At 41.9% G+C, this 13,207-nt stretch overlaps 1 protein-coding gene across 6 annotated transcripts in view; it reads right to left on the reverse strand.

Annotated features, from left to right (window-relative positions):
• Positions 1-13,207, reverse strand: part of Rxfp1 (relaxin/insulin-like family peptide receptor 1) — a 102,111-nt gene that overhangs the window by 6,613 nt on the left and 82,291 nt on the right. For 5 of the 6 annotated variants that reach the window (XM_013522861.1, XM_005400937.2, XM_013522859.1 and 2 more), the window contains 5 exons: positions 12,161-12,232; positions 9,489-9,560; positions 6,697-6,768; positions 2,540-2,611; positions 1,287-1,358 (listed from right to left, as the gene is read on the reverse strand). In XM_013522861.1, coding sequence (XP_013378315.1) covers positions 1,287-1,358; positions 2,540-2,611; positions 6,697-6,768; positions 9,489-9,560; positions 12,161-12,232 — 360 coding nt within the window. The remainder of the gene's footprint in view (positions 1-1,286; positions 1,359-2,539; positions 2,612-6,696; positions 6,769-9,488; positions 9,561-12,160; positions 12,233-13,207) is intronic. The other variant, XM_013522860.1, reaches the window with a different exon arrangement.

The following is a 13,207-nucleotide window of genomic DNA, read 5'->3' on the forward strand; positions in this document are numbered from 1 at the left end:
GAGGGATGTAAAATTTGAGGCACAGTTTTAGACTTTAATTCTCATAAATGATTGTGGATGAGAGTAGCATATAAACATAATGTGAATATGTGTAGGACATGTCCGAGAGTATAAATAAATTGTTAATTTCTGAAAGGTAAATGAGTTTATTTAAAGAAACTCAGTGGGTGATCAGAGTTCAGTCTGTAAGTGCACTGTGACACAGGTCCTGTGGAAGGACAGTTGATTGCTCTCTTGCTGTATTTTACATTTCTTAGGCTGAAGTTTTGCTTGTATCAACAGAATGATGGGAGCTCTGTGTTTTCCAGTTTGGCTGTCACCCATACAGTTACTCTGCTAGTGTAGAATACTTCACTGAGGGAACAACTTATTCACCCTGTGTCTGATTTATTTCACTTAGCATTACGATCTCAAGGTCCATCTATTTGCGGACAAATAACCCAGATGAATCCTCCTTTATGTCTGAGTAGTACTTTATCATGTAAATGCACCTCATTTTCCACTTATTCTTATTACAAGCTCTCAGCAAGCCCATGTGGTAGCATGTTACTGTAATCCAACCAGCACTCTAGGAGGCTGAGGCAGGAGGATAGAAGGTTGCAGTCCATCCTGAGGAACTTAGTGGCTCAGGGCACCTTGTCTCAAAAACAAAACAAACAAAACAAAGGGCTAGAATGTAGCTTGGTGTGAAGACCATGGGTTCATTTCCTGCTGGGAAAAAAAAGATGGGCTCTCACAACTCTAATACTTCCTGAGATTGAAAAAAATCTATGAAATTCTACCAGAACGTGGAAAATAAAAATTATCTGCCCATGTCACAGTTCTAAGAGGTAAGCCGCGTCTGTTTGGGCTGCTGGAAGAAAATACCACAGTCTGATGGCTTAAACTGCAAACATTTGTTTCTCACAGGTCTAGAGGCTGGAGCTGAAGACAATGGTGCTTTTAGATTTGGTGTCCGCTGGGGTCCAGCCCTATTGCTCACACATGACAGTCATTCTCTTGCTGTGTCCTCGTGTGGTCAAGGGGCAAAGCTGGTCTCTGGTCTCTGATCTCTTTTGGAGCATGGATCCCATTCAGAAAGGCCCTGCCCTCATGAGCCCTCACCTCCCAGGGCTCCACCTCCTGATCCCATCACCCTGGGGGAGCAGCACGCAGGTATGCAGTGCGTAGCAAGTACACTGGTAGAAAATGTGGATAGGTCAGAGGGATCGGATATGTGTCATATCACAATACCCAGGGGAATGTACACATGAACATCAAGGGAAAGGCTGAAAATGTCTACTCACATGTGAGAGAGATTCCAGAGAGGGTTAAACATCCTTTGTTGGATATTAGAAATTTCAATTCCTTCTAGGCTGCTAAAATACCAAATTAACAATCAATCAAAGGAACATGTCACACATGGTATAATAAAATGAGTTTCTCGGAAGGACAACTTAGTAAAATGCTTTTAGATAGCACATTCTGAATGGAATATTCACCCCAGCCCAGGCTCTCCCGCCTCCGCTCTTTTTGTCCCTGTGTGATTTGCAAACGTTTCTCCCCTGCGGGAGTTTTCGGCATCTCATATCATGGCACAAAGCACAATGCAAAGCTCAAGCTCCTCGACACACATTTGCGGAGGAAACAAATGAGCGCGATTTCTGAGGAGCATCACTGTAGCTGAGGAGTTTTACATCTTTGAAATTCCTCTAATAATTTTAAGTAAACTGTTTAACAAAATGCAATTTTACCAAGAGAACATTGAAATTGGATGAACTGAAGCTTATCTTTTTAAAGACAATTCTCAGACTGCTAGAATTTCTGTCTTCAAGTGAGTCTTGGCTTTCATAATCTAGAATATTCCATCTCGAGGTAAAGACGCCTATAAGAAAGCCCCAACTCCTCAAAACGAAAGGAGCAGTGAATACGTACAGGAGCTTCCAGAGTCGAAGCAAACAATGCAGTGTAAGCTCTTGGTGACTTACAGAAAGACAGAAGATGATTCATCAATCTTTAAATTTTTAGTTTATTAACATGTAAGATGAAATTAATAGCTGTTTATTTACAGTTAGTCAAAAACACCTGTTTTGCTTATTTTTGTGAAGCTTAACTAATGTCTCAGAAATAAAGATTTTGATTGAAAGATCATAAAAAATGTTCATTATTGGTTTTGAAGTAGCCCTTCCGTCCTCTCTCCCTCGCTCCCTCCCTCCTCCCCTCCTTCCCTCTCTCCTTCTCCCTCCCCTGCCCCCACTCTCTCTCTATGTTCTGCTCCTTCTTCTTCCTCTCCCTCTCTTTTTTCTTTCTTTTGAAATACTGGTGATTGAACCCAGGGTCTCATGTGTGTTAGGCAAGCATTTACTACCGAGCTACACCTCCAGCCTTTTAAAAAAACTATCTTTTTGGAGACAGAGTCATACTAAATTTCCCAGACTGGCCTCAAACATGAGATCTTCCCACCTCAGCCTCACAGTAGGTAAATTTATATGCATGTGCCCCAGTGGCTGGCTTGAAATAATAATATTATCACAAAACTACCCCCTCTATGTATACTTACAGAGACTTGAGCTTGACAAGATAATCAAATTGATTTGCTTGAATTTTCTGGATTGGATTGTAGGAAATATTCCTGTTTTTTTTTTTTAAAAAAGGCAATAGATCATCTTTAAAAATTGTTTGAGTAAATAGAGCGAATCTATTCACTGAGTTACTCTGAAACACTTACAAAACAAGCATGCATTTTTAGCTATGCGTTTCATACTCAAAATGTATTGAAGACTTAAGTGTCAGCCCTGACATGAAATCTGCTAGAATAAAAACACAGGGAGAAAGCTTCATGACATTGGTGGGCAATGTTATGAATGAGTGAATATATATATATATATATACACACATGCCCCCAAAAGCATATGCAACAAAAAATGAAAATGGGCAAATGGGACTCTATTAAACTAAAAAAGGTTCTATACAATGAAGGAAAATCAACAGAGTGAAAAGACAACCGACAGAATGGGAGGAAATGTTTGCAAAACATATATCTGGGAAGGAGTTAATATGGAAAATATATGAGGAGCTCAAACAGCTCTAGATAATCCAGTTACAAATGGGAGGGGAAGGATCCAAGTAGACATTTCTCAAATGAAGACACACAAATGGCCAACAGGTATATTACAAATGCTCAATATCATTGATCATTGAAGAAATATAAGTCAAAACCACAATGAGGGATCAGCTCACACCAGTTAGGAGGGCTTTGTGATAAAGATGAATAGTATCCAGTCCTAGCAAAGATGTGTGGAAAAAAAAAATGCTGTGATATGATTGAATTGGTAGGATATGGGAATATAGGGTATAGTGTGGAGGTTGATCAAAATATTAAAAACACAACTATCATATAATCAAGGAACCTCATTACAGGGGACAAAGAGACATAAATAAAAGTGAAACTGTAACTGTATCGAAAGTGAGAAAATGTCAGAATCTTTCCTTCCTTCCATGCCTTCCACCTGCTCCCCAGATTTTCGTGGGGACACTGGGGACTGGTCCCAGAGCGTTTACACTGAGCTACGTCCAAGCCTTTAAAATTTTGTTTTGTTTTTGAAACAGGGTTTGGCTAAGTTGTTAAATAAACTTGCAGTCCTCCTGCCTTCAACCAACCAGAGTGCCAGGATTACAGGTGTGTGCCACCACGTCAGACCAAAGAAGTTTTCTTTTTAAGAAATTTATGCAAGATTAGAAATTAGTGAGTGCCTGTGTGCATATGTGCATGCATGTGTGTGCATGTGTACGTGCATGCATATGTGTGTGTGCACAGGGAAGAAACTTCTGGGGGAGCTGTGGTAGTAGAAAGAAGGAAAGAGGACAAATGACAATGAAGTATCTGGAGTAGAAGAAAGGAAAGAGAACCAGCAAACGAGGATTAAAGAGAAGCGGCCTCACATAATAAAGGCCGTGTATAAAAACCCCATATTTCATGATGAAACACCAAAAACTCCCCCAACATGAGGGTGGCTACTTTTGCACTTTTGTTCCACACAGTGTAGGACATTCTGGCTGCAGCAATTAGGGATGAAAGAGAAAGGCACCAAATTAGAGGAGAGGAAAAATTATTTCCATTCAGATATTATGGCCCTATATGCAGAAAACCCTAAAGATGTAACAACAATGATAGAACGAATAAATCCAGCCTAGCTTCTGGATAAAAACCACCAAAGAACTAGTGTTTCTACATACGACAACCAATGGATAGTAATCCCACTCACAGCAGCACTTAGAAGAAGAAAATACTTAAATTAGCACTTAACAAAGAAGGTGAAAACTACATATGCTGGAAATTGGAAAATACTGCTGAAATAAATCAGAGGAGCCATGTGCTGTGGTGTAAATGTCCAGTCCAAACACCAGACAGAAATTAAAGATTGTAATGTTAAGAGGAGGGACCTCTAGGCTCGATCCGGGCACGAGGGCTTGGATTAACGCCACCACTGCAGGTGTGGGCTCCTGGCGGAAGGATCCGCGAAGCCCCATCTCTCTGCCTCTGTCCTGCACCTCTTGCCTTGCAATGCCTTCCACCATGTTATGAAGCAGCACAAAGTTCCTCGCTAGATGTGGCTGCGTGATCTTGGAGTTCCCAGCCTCCAGAACTGTGAGACAAGCTTCTGTTGTTTGTAAGTGAGCCAGCCTGTGGTATTAAGTGATAGGGCATGAAGGAGACCCATACCACACCAAGAAGGGAAATTCACATGGAAAACCAGGGAAGCCGCAATAGCCAAAGCAGTTTTGGAAAAAGAGTAAAAAAGTTTCTCGCACTGATTTCGGAACTTACTACACAGCTCCAGTGACCAAACAATGTGGCACTGGTGCCACACATCATAGCTTAGCAACACAGTACACTGTGAGGTGTCCGGTTTTTAACTTTGTGAAGTCAAAGGTGGAGGCAGGCGGAATAGAATACAGAGCCCAGGAATAAACCCATGCATGATTTTCAAGAAGGGTGCCAAGTTTATTCAATAGGGAAATAGTGCTTTTAGGAAACTGTGTTGGGAAAAAATGTTATCCAGATGCAAAAGAATGAAGTTCGACCCTTTCCTTACATCAGGTACATAAATTAACTCAGAGTTAACTGAGAGACTAAAAAGTAAAATTACAAAGCTTCTAGAAAGAAACATAGGAAAACAGTTCCATGACCTTGTATGTGGCGATGATTTCCTGGCCATGACACCAAAAACATCAAAAGGAAAAATACAAAAACCAGACTATATCAAAATGAAAATCATCTGCACCAAAGAACAAGTAATTCAGAGTGCAAATGGAATCCATGCAAAGGAAGAAAAGACTTGCAAACCATAAATCTGAAAATGTTTCAATACTCAAGACATATAAAGAACTAAAATTCAATAACAACAAAAAGAATTCAATTAAAAACAGGCAAAGACTTGAGTAGGTTTATCTGCAAGAAGCCACAGAAGTGATCAGTGAACCCATAAAGGTGTATTCTACATCATTAACCATTAAATAAATGTGATCAGAACCATGAGGAGATTCAGCTTCACACCCATTAGGATGGTCACTCTCTAGAAGCCCCAAGTAACAAATGCGGGGAGGACACGGAGAAGTAGAACCATGTGCACTGCTAGTGGAAATGTAAGGTAGTGCAACTCTGATGGGAAACAGAAGTAAGCGCAGAATAAAAATAAATCACCGTACAGTCCAGCTACTTCCAGAGGAATGCAGATGGTATCTCACAGTGGCTGGACTTAGGGTATTTCTGTTTGTGATGTAAAAACAGCACGCCTTGAGCACACACTGTGATTTGAATTCTGGTCTTTTCCCAGGCTAGCGACCTATGGTGTGACATGGGAGAGAGCTGCAGCCCCTGGTCAGCCATGACTGCACAAGGGTAAAAACAGGCCCTCTACAGCGTGGTGCGTTGCTACACCACGAGGTTTGGTAGATTAGGTGTATTAAGTGCATTTTTACTTATGATATCTTCAGTTTATGATGGGGTTAGTAGGACACAACCTTACTATAAGTCAAACACCTGAATGACTCAAAAAACTAAAAGCAGAAACCCAAACAGATATTTATACATCCACGTTCACATGCGCATTATTGACGATGACCACAAGGTGGAAACAACGCAAGTGTGCTCTGATTGGTGAATGGATGAACACAATGTGTGGCACTGTAAGGATGTACGATGACAAAGCTCTTTTTTTTTTGGTTTGGTTTTGTTTTTTTCCGGTACCAGGAATCGAACTCAGGACCTCGCGCTTGCCAGGCAGGCGCTGTGCCGCTGAGCTAAATCCCCAGCCCCTGTATAGATGTACTATGGAACATCATCAGCCTTGAGAAGGAATCTGTCATGTGCTACAGCGTGCATGAACTTGTGAGACAGTATGCCAAGTGAAACAAGCCAGCCCCCAAATGACAATTGCTGTGTATTTCAGTTATAGGAGGGTCCAAGGCTTATCAAATTCACGGAGATATAGAGTAGAACTGGGGTTCCAGGGATTGTGGGGAAGCCTGAATAGACAGAGTTTCAGCTGTGTAAAATGAAAGAATTGTGGAGGTGGATGGTGGTGGCGGCGGCAGAACCGCGCGAATATACCGAACGCTATTCAATTGCACACTTTCAGCGGTTAATTGTGTGTATATTTCACCACAGCTTTAAAATAATAAAGAAATGAAGCGTAAAATTAATACCAGTCTTACAATTGTGACAGCTCCTTCAGATCCTTAAATACACGCGGTGGAAGATTTTCAATCTTATTACTTCCTAAATCCCTGCGGAAATAATTGCAAACACGTCCTCTTATTTTCTGAAGACTTTATTCCGTTGTTCTGAAGTTCATTAGAAAACCACCCTACAACTTTTCAGCAGTGCCACTGGTGGGTTGCCGTAATCACCCAAGTCTAAACGTGCTTTCTGACGCTGCGGGTGGAAACAGCTTCCCACAATGCTAGGTGCCTGCTCCCCTGAGCACCGCCCTCTGCCCCACCGAGACTGAAGGGTTATAAAAGAGTGAAACAGAAAGCATTTTAATTCTTCATCCCTCCTCATGAGTTCTTGGAGAGAAACACTCGATGGTACTTAGTTTTAATAGAATCAGTTTTCTTCTCCTTAACCCCTTTGTGTTAGTACATATTTGCGATACACAATAAGGACGTTCACGGCGGGTGGGGAATCGGTACATAGACACATTACATCTTGCTCCTCTTCACCCTCCCTGCCCCGCACTCTGTCCTGTCTTGCCTCATCTCTGTCCCCACATAGTTTATCTTCTTGTTCCCTGTCCTACATCTTTTATTTTGCTCTTTAAATCGTTTATACTCTGGCTTCTCATATAAGAGAAATCATCTGACACTTACCTGTCGGTGTCTAATGTGTGTATTGTGTCCCCTCTTCCCTTCCCTTCCTTCTTTTGCTCCTTTTGTGTTACACCAAATAATGGGAGCTTTAACTTCTTCTTTGCTTATATTTATTATAATCATTAAAGGGAAGATTATTTTTGAAGTGCACATTTCCTTTGCAGCTGAAAAGTGCAGGATCTGCTCGGCTCCCTGCCAGGTCACTTCTGCCATCTCTCGTGTGTAGTGGGTCTGCCTCACATGATCTGACCTCAAAGCTTAGTTGTAAGGAGGTTTCTGACTGCAGTAGCTTTTGGGGTAGCTTGGACAGTGGCAGAGCTCATGAGAACGGCCTTGGATTCCTCTAAACAGGAAAAAACTTCAGCAAACTTGACCTCTCTAAGGCTATCAAGAGATAAAAGAGGAAGCCTAATAATTTCCCCAATCCACAAACAAAAGGAAGCCTATGGCAAAGATTTTCTGTCACAAGAAAACACCTCATTTTTGTGTGACAAGTGAATCCAGCTGCCACCAATGTGTTCACTGCCCCATGAGTGTCCCAGGTGTGTCTGAGCCCAGAGGGGCACAGGCCCCTTAAAAAAGAGTTTAGATATAGAACCATCCACTGGGATCCATCATCTCTGGGAAACTTGTCACTTTTGCCCTTGTAAATCTGATTTTTCAGGCAAGAGTTTAACATGGGATGAGGCAGGCATTTGTCAGGACTGGTTTTCAGCTTGGATAACCATCCTGAGCCTCTGTAGTTCTTCCCCTTGCCCTTGAACCTGGATGAACACTGGTTATGCACTAAGCTATTGGGTTCCATGTTTGTTCACTGCCGGTTACTGGTACATAGATCTGCAGCTGCCTGCCACCGTGAAGGTTAGGATTTGGAGGTACTGTCCTCGAGATTTCAGTGTTGATTTCAGCTGAATCAAATAAGGAAAATATGGACCCCTTGACTGACTTGTATTTTAACAGTTGGATAGTATTTTTGGTACATGTACCTTTTTTATGATACTTGGGATTGAATTTAGGAGCCTTCATAGTGAGCAACATACCCAGCCCTTTAAAAAAGTTCGATATTATTCTGAGGCAAGTTCTTGATAAATTGCTCAAGCTGGCTCAAACTTGGAAGCCTCCTGTCTTCTGTCCCCAGCATGCAGGCATTATGGACATGCACCAGCTCGCCTGGCACATGTACTTCCTCATTACTGCTGCTGTTGTTTCCCTTGGGGCGGAGGATGGAGCCCAGGGCCTTGCACACACTATGGAAGTAGCCCAAGCCTACTCCCAGCCTCTCAGATGGTGCTTTGTGATCACCTATGTGCATCTTTATTACTGAGAGTAATTTTCTATGTGCTTAAAATTTAGTTGAATTACCATGTATCAGCTCTTACAGCAGGATCTAGGTTCTAATTATTTAATAGAGATCAGAATAAAAGACCATAGGAAGTAAGGAGATAGTTGTTTCTCAAATAGGAAGGTAATCAAGAAAGATAGGGATGATGCTTTTAATTATTTTGGGAAAATACCAAGAAGGAGAATCACTGAGTTAAATGGAACCTCTAGGCCTAGTTTTTTGAGGAATCTCCACACGGATTTCCACAGTGGTTCCACCAGTCTGCACTCCCACCAACAGTGGGGAACTGTTCCTTTTTCCCCACATATTATGAAATAGGAACAAACTGTTCAAAAGAAAAGAGAATGAGGGAGGGGGAAAGGGAAGGGAAGGAAGGGAAAAGAAAAAATGAAAAAAGACGTAAAAAATGGAAACAAAGCTTTGTGAATAAGGAGGGGAAGAGGGGTTGAAAGGAGGAGGGGGGATGGGAAAAACAGAAGAGAAGCCAAGATATATCATGTACAGGTACAAATTCCCCATGATGAACGTGATCATTACTTCTGCCTAAATTGTACCAGTCAACTTAACTAAATGAAATTAAATGAAACGAAATGGAGAGAAAAGAGATGAAAAAGGAGCCAAGCTGTGTTCTGCACATGCACCAACCCCACAGAAGAGGTGGACATATTACATATTTCAAGCATGTGCTAATAAATGCAAAATAAAATGAAAAAATATAAACACGTGTATGTAAAGCAAATACAAAATAAAACAATGGAAAGAAAATTCTTAACATATGTTTAGTCAGACTTACAATTCATCTAGTTTCTGGAGGTGTGCGAAAGTATTTTCATTTAAGTGGTTGATTTTGTTTTTCCTCAGTACCCTGAAAGTAAAGAGAAAAAATATAACTTACCATCTTGAATTAACTGCAATATGTATTTAGTGAGAGATTAGCAGTGTATGAAGACAAAGATACTAAATATAGAGTGCATTTTCAGATCAAAATATTTGGAAGTAGTACAATGAGTTGTCCAGTTCAATTTTAACCTGAAATTTCCCAAATCTTTTTAGTGAGGATAATAATAAAATATAATTCAAAATCTTTACAGGAATAGGGAAGAACTTTGCAAGGAAAAGAGGGAAAACCTGAACTGTGGAGAAGACAGACTGGATGTTCCGTGTAAGGAGCTGTTTTAGGCTCATCTGTTCGGTCTGCACGGCATGCCTAACACAACACTGCACGCCCCACGGCACCGCCACCCACTGGAACTTGACGTGCTCTCGTGTGGGGCTGTCTAGGGAAGACTGAGTTAAGCCCGGCCAATTCAGAAATTCTCTAGCATCAGACTGCAGCTCTTGGCCGTCATGTGCACGCGTGTGAGTGTGTGTGTGAGTGTGTGTGTGTGTGTGTGTGTTGAACACCGAGGATCTCGTGCATACTCAGCACACACTCTACGCTGAGCCACACCTCCAGCCCTGACACCTCACGTCCACGCTGACCCCATGTTACTGTATCAGCCAGCGTAAGGATGAACCCTACGAAGCTTTCAAGGTTTCCTGCTTCCTAAGCATCGTGTGATGTGCCTCCAAGTCAGCCTGAAGCCGTCCTTGAATATCTAGTTCCTCCCAGTATGCAGATCATTCCTTCATTCAATTCCCAGTAAAATTGGAATGGAAAAGCACAGGCACCTGCCAGGAGGGAACCCAGAATTGATTTCTTCATACAGATGTTTCCTTCCAGTAAATACGAGTAGAGGAGAAAAGAGTTCAAGAGTTCTAAGGTTGTCAGACGTCTACCGGGCCTGTGTTGTTAGGTGTCGTTTGATTTTCTTCGGGCCACTCACAGGGTTTGTGTGAGTGACAGGAAGCACCTTCGTGTGAAGGTGGCTGAGTTCACTCAGGGACAACGGACTTTTCGGTGGCTGGGAACCCATCAGGACGCAGGGACAACTGCAGGAAAGAGTTTACATCATGGTAGCTCTTCTCTCGTCTGTACACGCAGGCCTGTGTGCTCTGGGATGATAGTTTTCAAGCTTTCCCCACATCTCTCCAGAAAAACATGTATTTTATATTGAGATATAAAAACACACAACCCAAGACCAATGAAAGCAATACACTTATCATCTGTGTTGTACTCTGATACAATCTCTCCAGGTCAGTTCTCTTCATTTGAAAAATGCTGGCCATGGAATGCCCTACTGATCGTGCTACACTGCTTTGATCACTACTTACAAGTCTTAACAAACAATCTGCAAAGAGTTCTGGAAAAATAAACTGGATGGGGGAGCTGGGGTTTCACATCGAAGGAAGCCCCGTTGTCCTTTACTTCCACGGAAAGCAAAACCAGTGGGAATCTGAAACAGGCCAGAGAGAGCAGGGAGGTTCTGCCACAGCGCCCAGCGCTTTATCCTGGTGTCCATAACGATGTCCTCACGGGCGTGAGCATTCTTCATTATTTTTTCAAATTTTGAATGTAACTTGTTTGTTACAATTATCAAGGAAAAGTCTTTGCAGCAATGATTTGTAAAAGATAAACATCCTTCTAGACCAAGATGTTGGTTGAGTGCTTCGCAAACCGAGGTCCAAGACTGGTTCTGTGAGAATTCCTTTCCATGCAAGTGCGTCTGCATGTTACTGAAGCTTTAGCAAAGTAGATCTCAGATGACACTGTGCCATTGTGGCGATCTGTGCGTTCCAAGCTGAGGGTACCCTTGCTCTGAACTTCATGTCCTTCAATTTCAACAAATGTGAAGTCCGAGCAAAACCTTGACACACTCGCTATGCGCGTGTGAGGCCTCAGGAGATGACACCCAAAGTGTGGTGCTCTGGTGTGCCAAGGACTGTGAGCTAAGCGCGTGGAGGAGCCGCAGAAGCACGAGCTTTCTATCCCTCTTCTGTCCTTCTTTCCTTGCTCCCTTGCTCCCTCAGGGCAGCCCACAGGACCAGAACCGCTCCTGTTGAATCAAGCCATAAGACCTAGCAATATTTCTCTAGCCTCTCCCCATCTTTCAGCACAGGAGCTGGCCACAGAGAACTCCCCGACCTGCGCTGTTTGGTAGAAGGTCCTGAGAGCCTCATTTCAGGAATCCTGCCCATCCACAGGAGGAAGGAACCGTGCACTCCTGCTGGTTTCTGTCTGTTACCACTGGATCAGACCCTGTGTCCAGTTGCATTTCTACACCGCTGTCCATTTTCCATTGAACCCAAACACAAAAATGGACACTTCTTCCCCAGGTCTTTGGATTTTTATTTCCAAGGGCTCCTCTGCCACACAAAACTTTGATTAAATAAATCCACTATGCTTTTCTCTTGCTAAGCTGACTTTTGCTACAGGAATGCTGGCACAGAGTAGAGACTCTTATGATGGAAGGGGTGAATGAAATCACACCTTTCTGGCTCATGCATGTGCTTAGGCTGCCTTCTGCTCATCTATGGTTTATAAGGAGATATACCATCACTTCAAAAAGAAAAAGCATTACTTACAAAACCGTCAAATTACTGCAGGAAATAAAAGTCAGATTTCTTAAATTATGGATATGGTTGCCTTCAAAGTCCCTGAAACATAAAAAGAAAACATGACCAAACTATATTGTAATCATTGACACAAATAAATTGGTGAAGAATTATTTTCCTTCTATTAAAATATATTCTTCACATTGCTTCCTTTGTATAGACTAACTTGTAGCCACATATATAGCACCTTAAATTATACATTATACATAAATACATTTGTACATGTATCATATAGCATATATATACATGTCATATATCATAGATCATATAAATGTACATATATCAATCTTACTTTTTTCTCTTAACAGGAAAAATGTTTTGAGTAAATCTGTATCACATGTTCATGGGGACATATACATTATTCTGAGAAAGAAGAGCATGAGAGATCAAGCTAAAAACCTCGGTTATGGTAAATACCTACCTTATTAATAGATATTTAATACAGAAGCGTATTATACATTTGTCCAGAATTACCCATGGCTTTTCCCTGAGTGGTAGGACCCTATTCTGCTACAGGCTGCACATAATTCTATTACTGCTATAGGAGCTGCAACTGTAGTCAGGACAGTATTTAGCTCCTGGCTTCCTAGGCTAAACACATTGCAGACAAAAATTTTCAATTATCTTTTATTATAGGAACAGCTTTGCTGACTTTTACATCGTCACCAAGTCCAGTGCAGAGCTCGTCCTAAGCACTCCACCCTCAGCCCAGCAGCTGCACTGAGATTCTCTTCAAGGCCTGCTGTATGACTGTGACTCTGTCCCACACGGAGGCTGGGTCTGAGCATCAAAGGTCATCAACAGAATCAATGATGTACTTAATTTTATTTTTTGTAGAGCTGGAGCACACGTTCAGGGCCTCTTGCACACTAGGCAAATGCTCTACCACCAGGCTACATCCTCCGCCCCGTCTTTTGAATAGGAAGATGGTAAAAGTTTGTAAAGCAGAGAAAAAGCATTCACTGTGGGCTAGTGATACACTGCAGCTCAAAGGTAAACACCGGCTCTTAAATCTGC

Source organism: Chinchilla lanigera, unplaced genomic scaffold, assembly GCF_000276665.1.
Source record: "Chinchilla lanigera isolate Chin_1 unplaced genomic scaffold, ChiLan1.0 scaffold00070, whole genome shotgun sequence".
NCBI classification, from domain to species: Eukaryota; Metazoa; Chordata; class Mammalia; order Rodentia; family Chinchillidae; genus Chinchilla; species Chinchilla lanigera.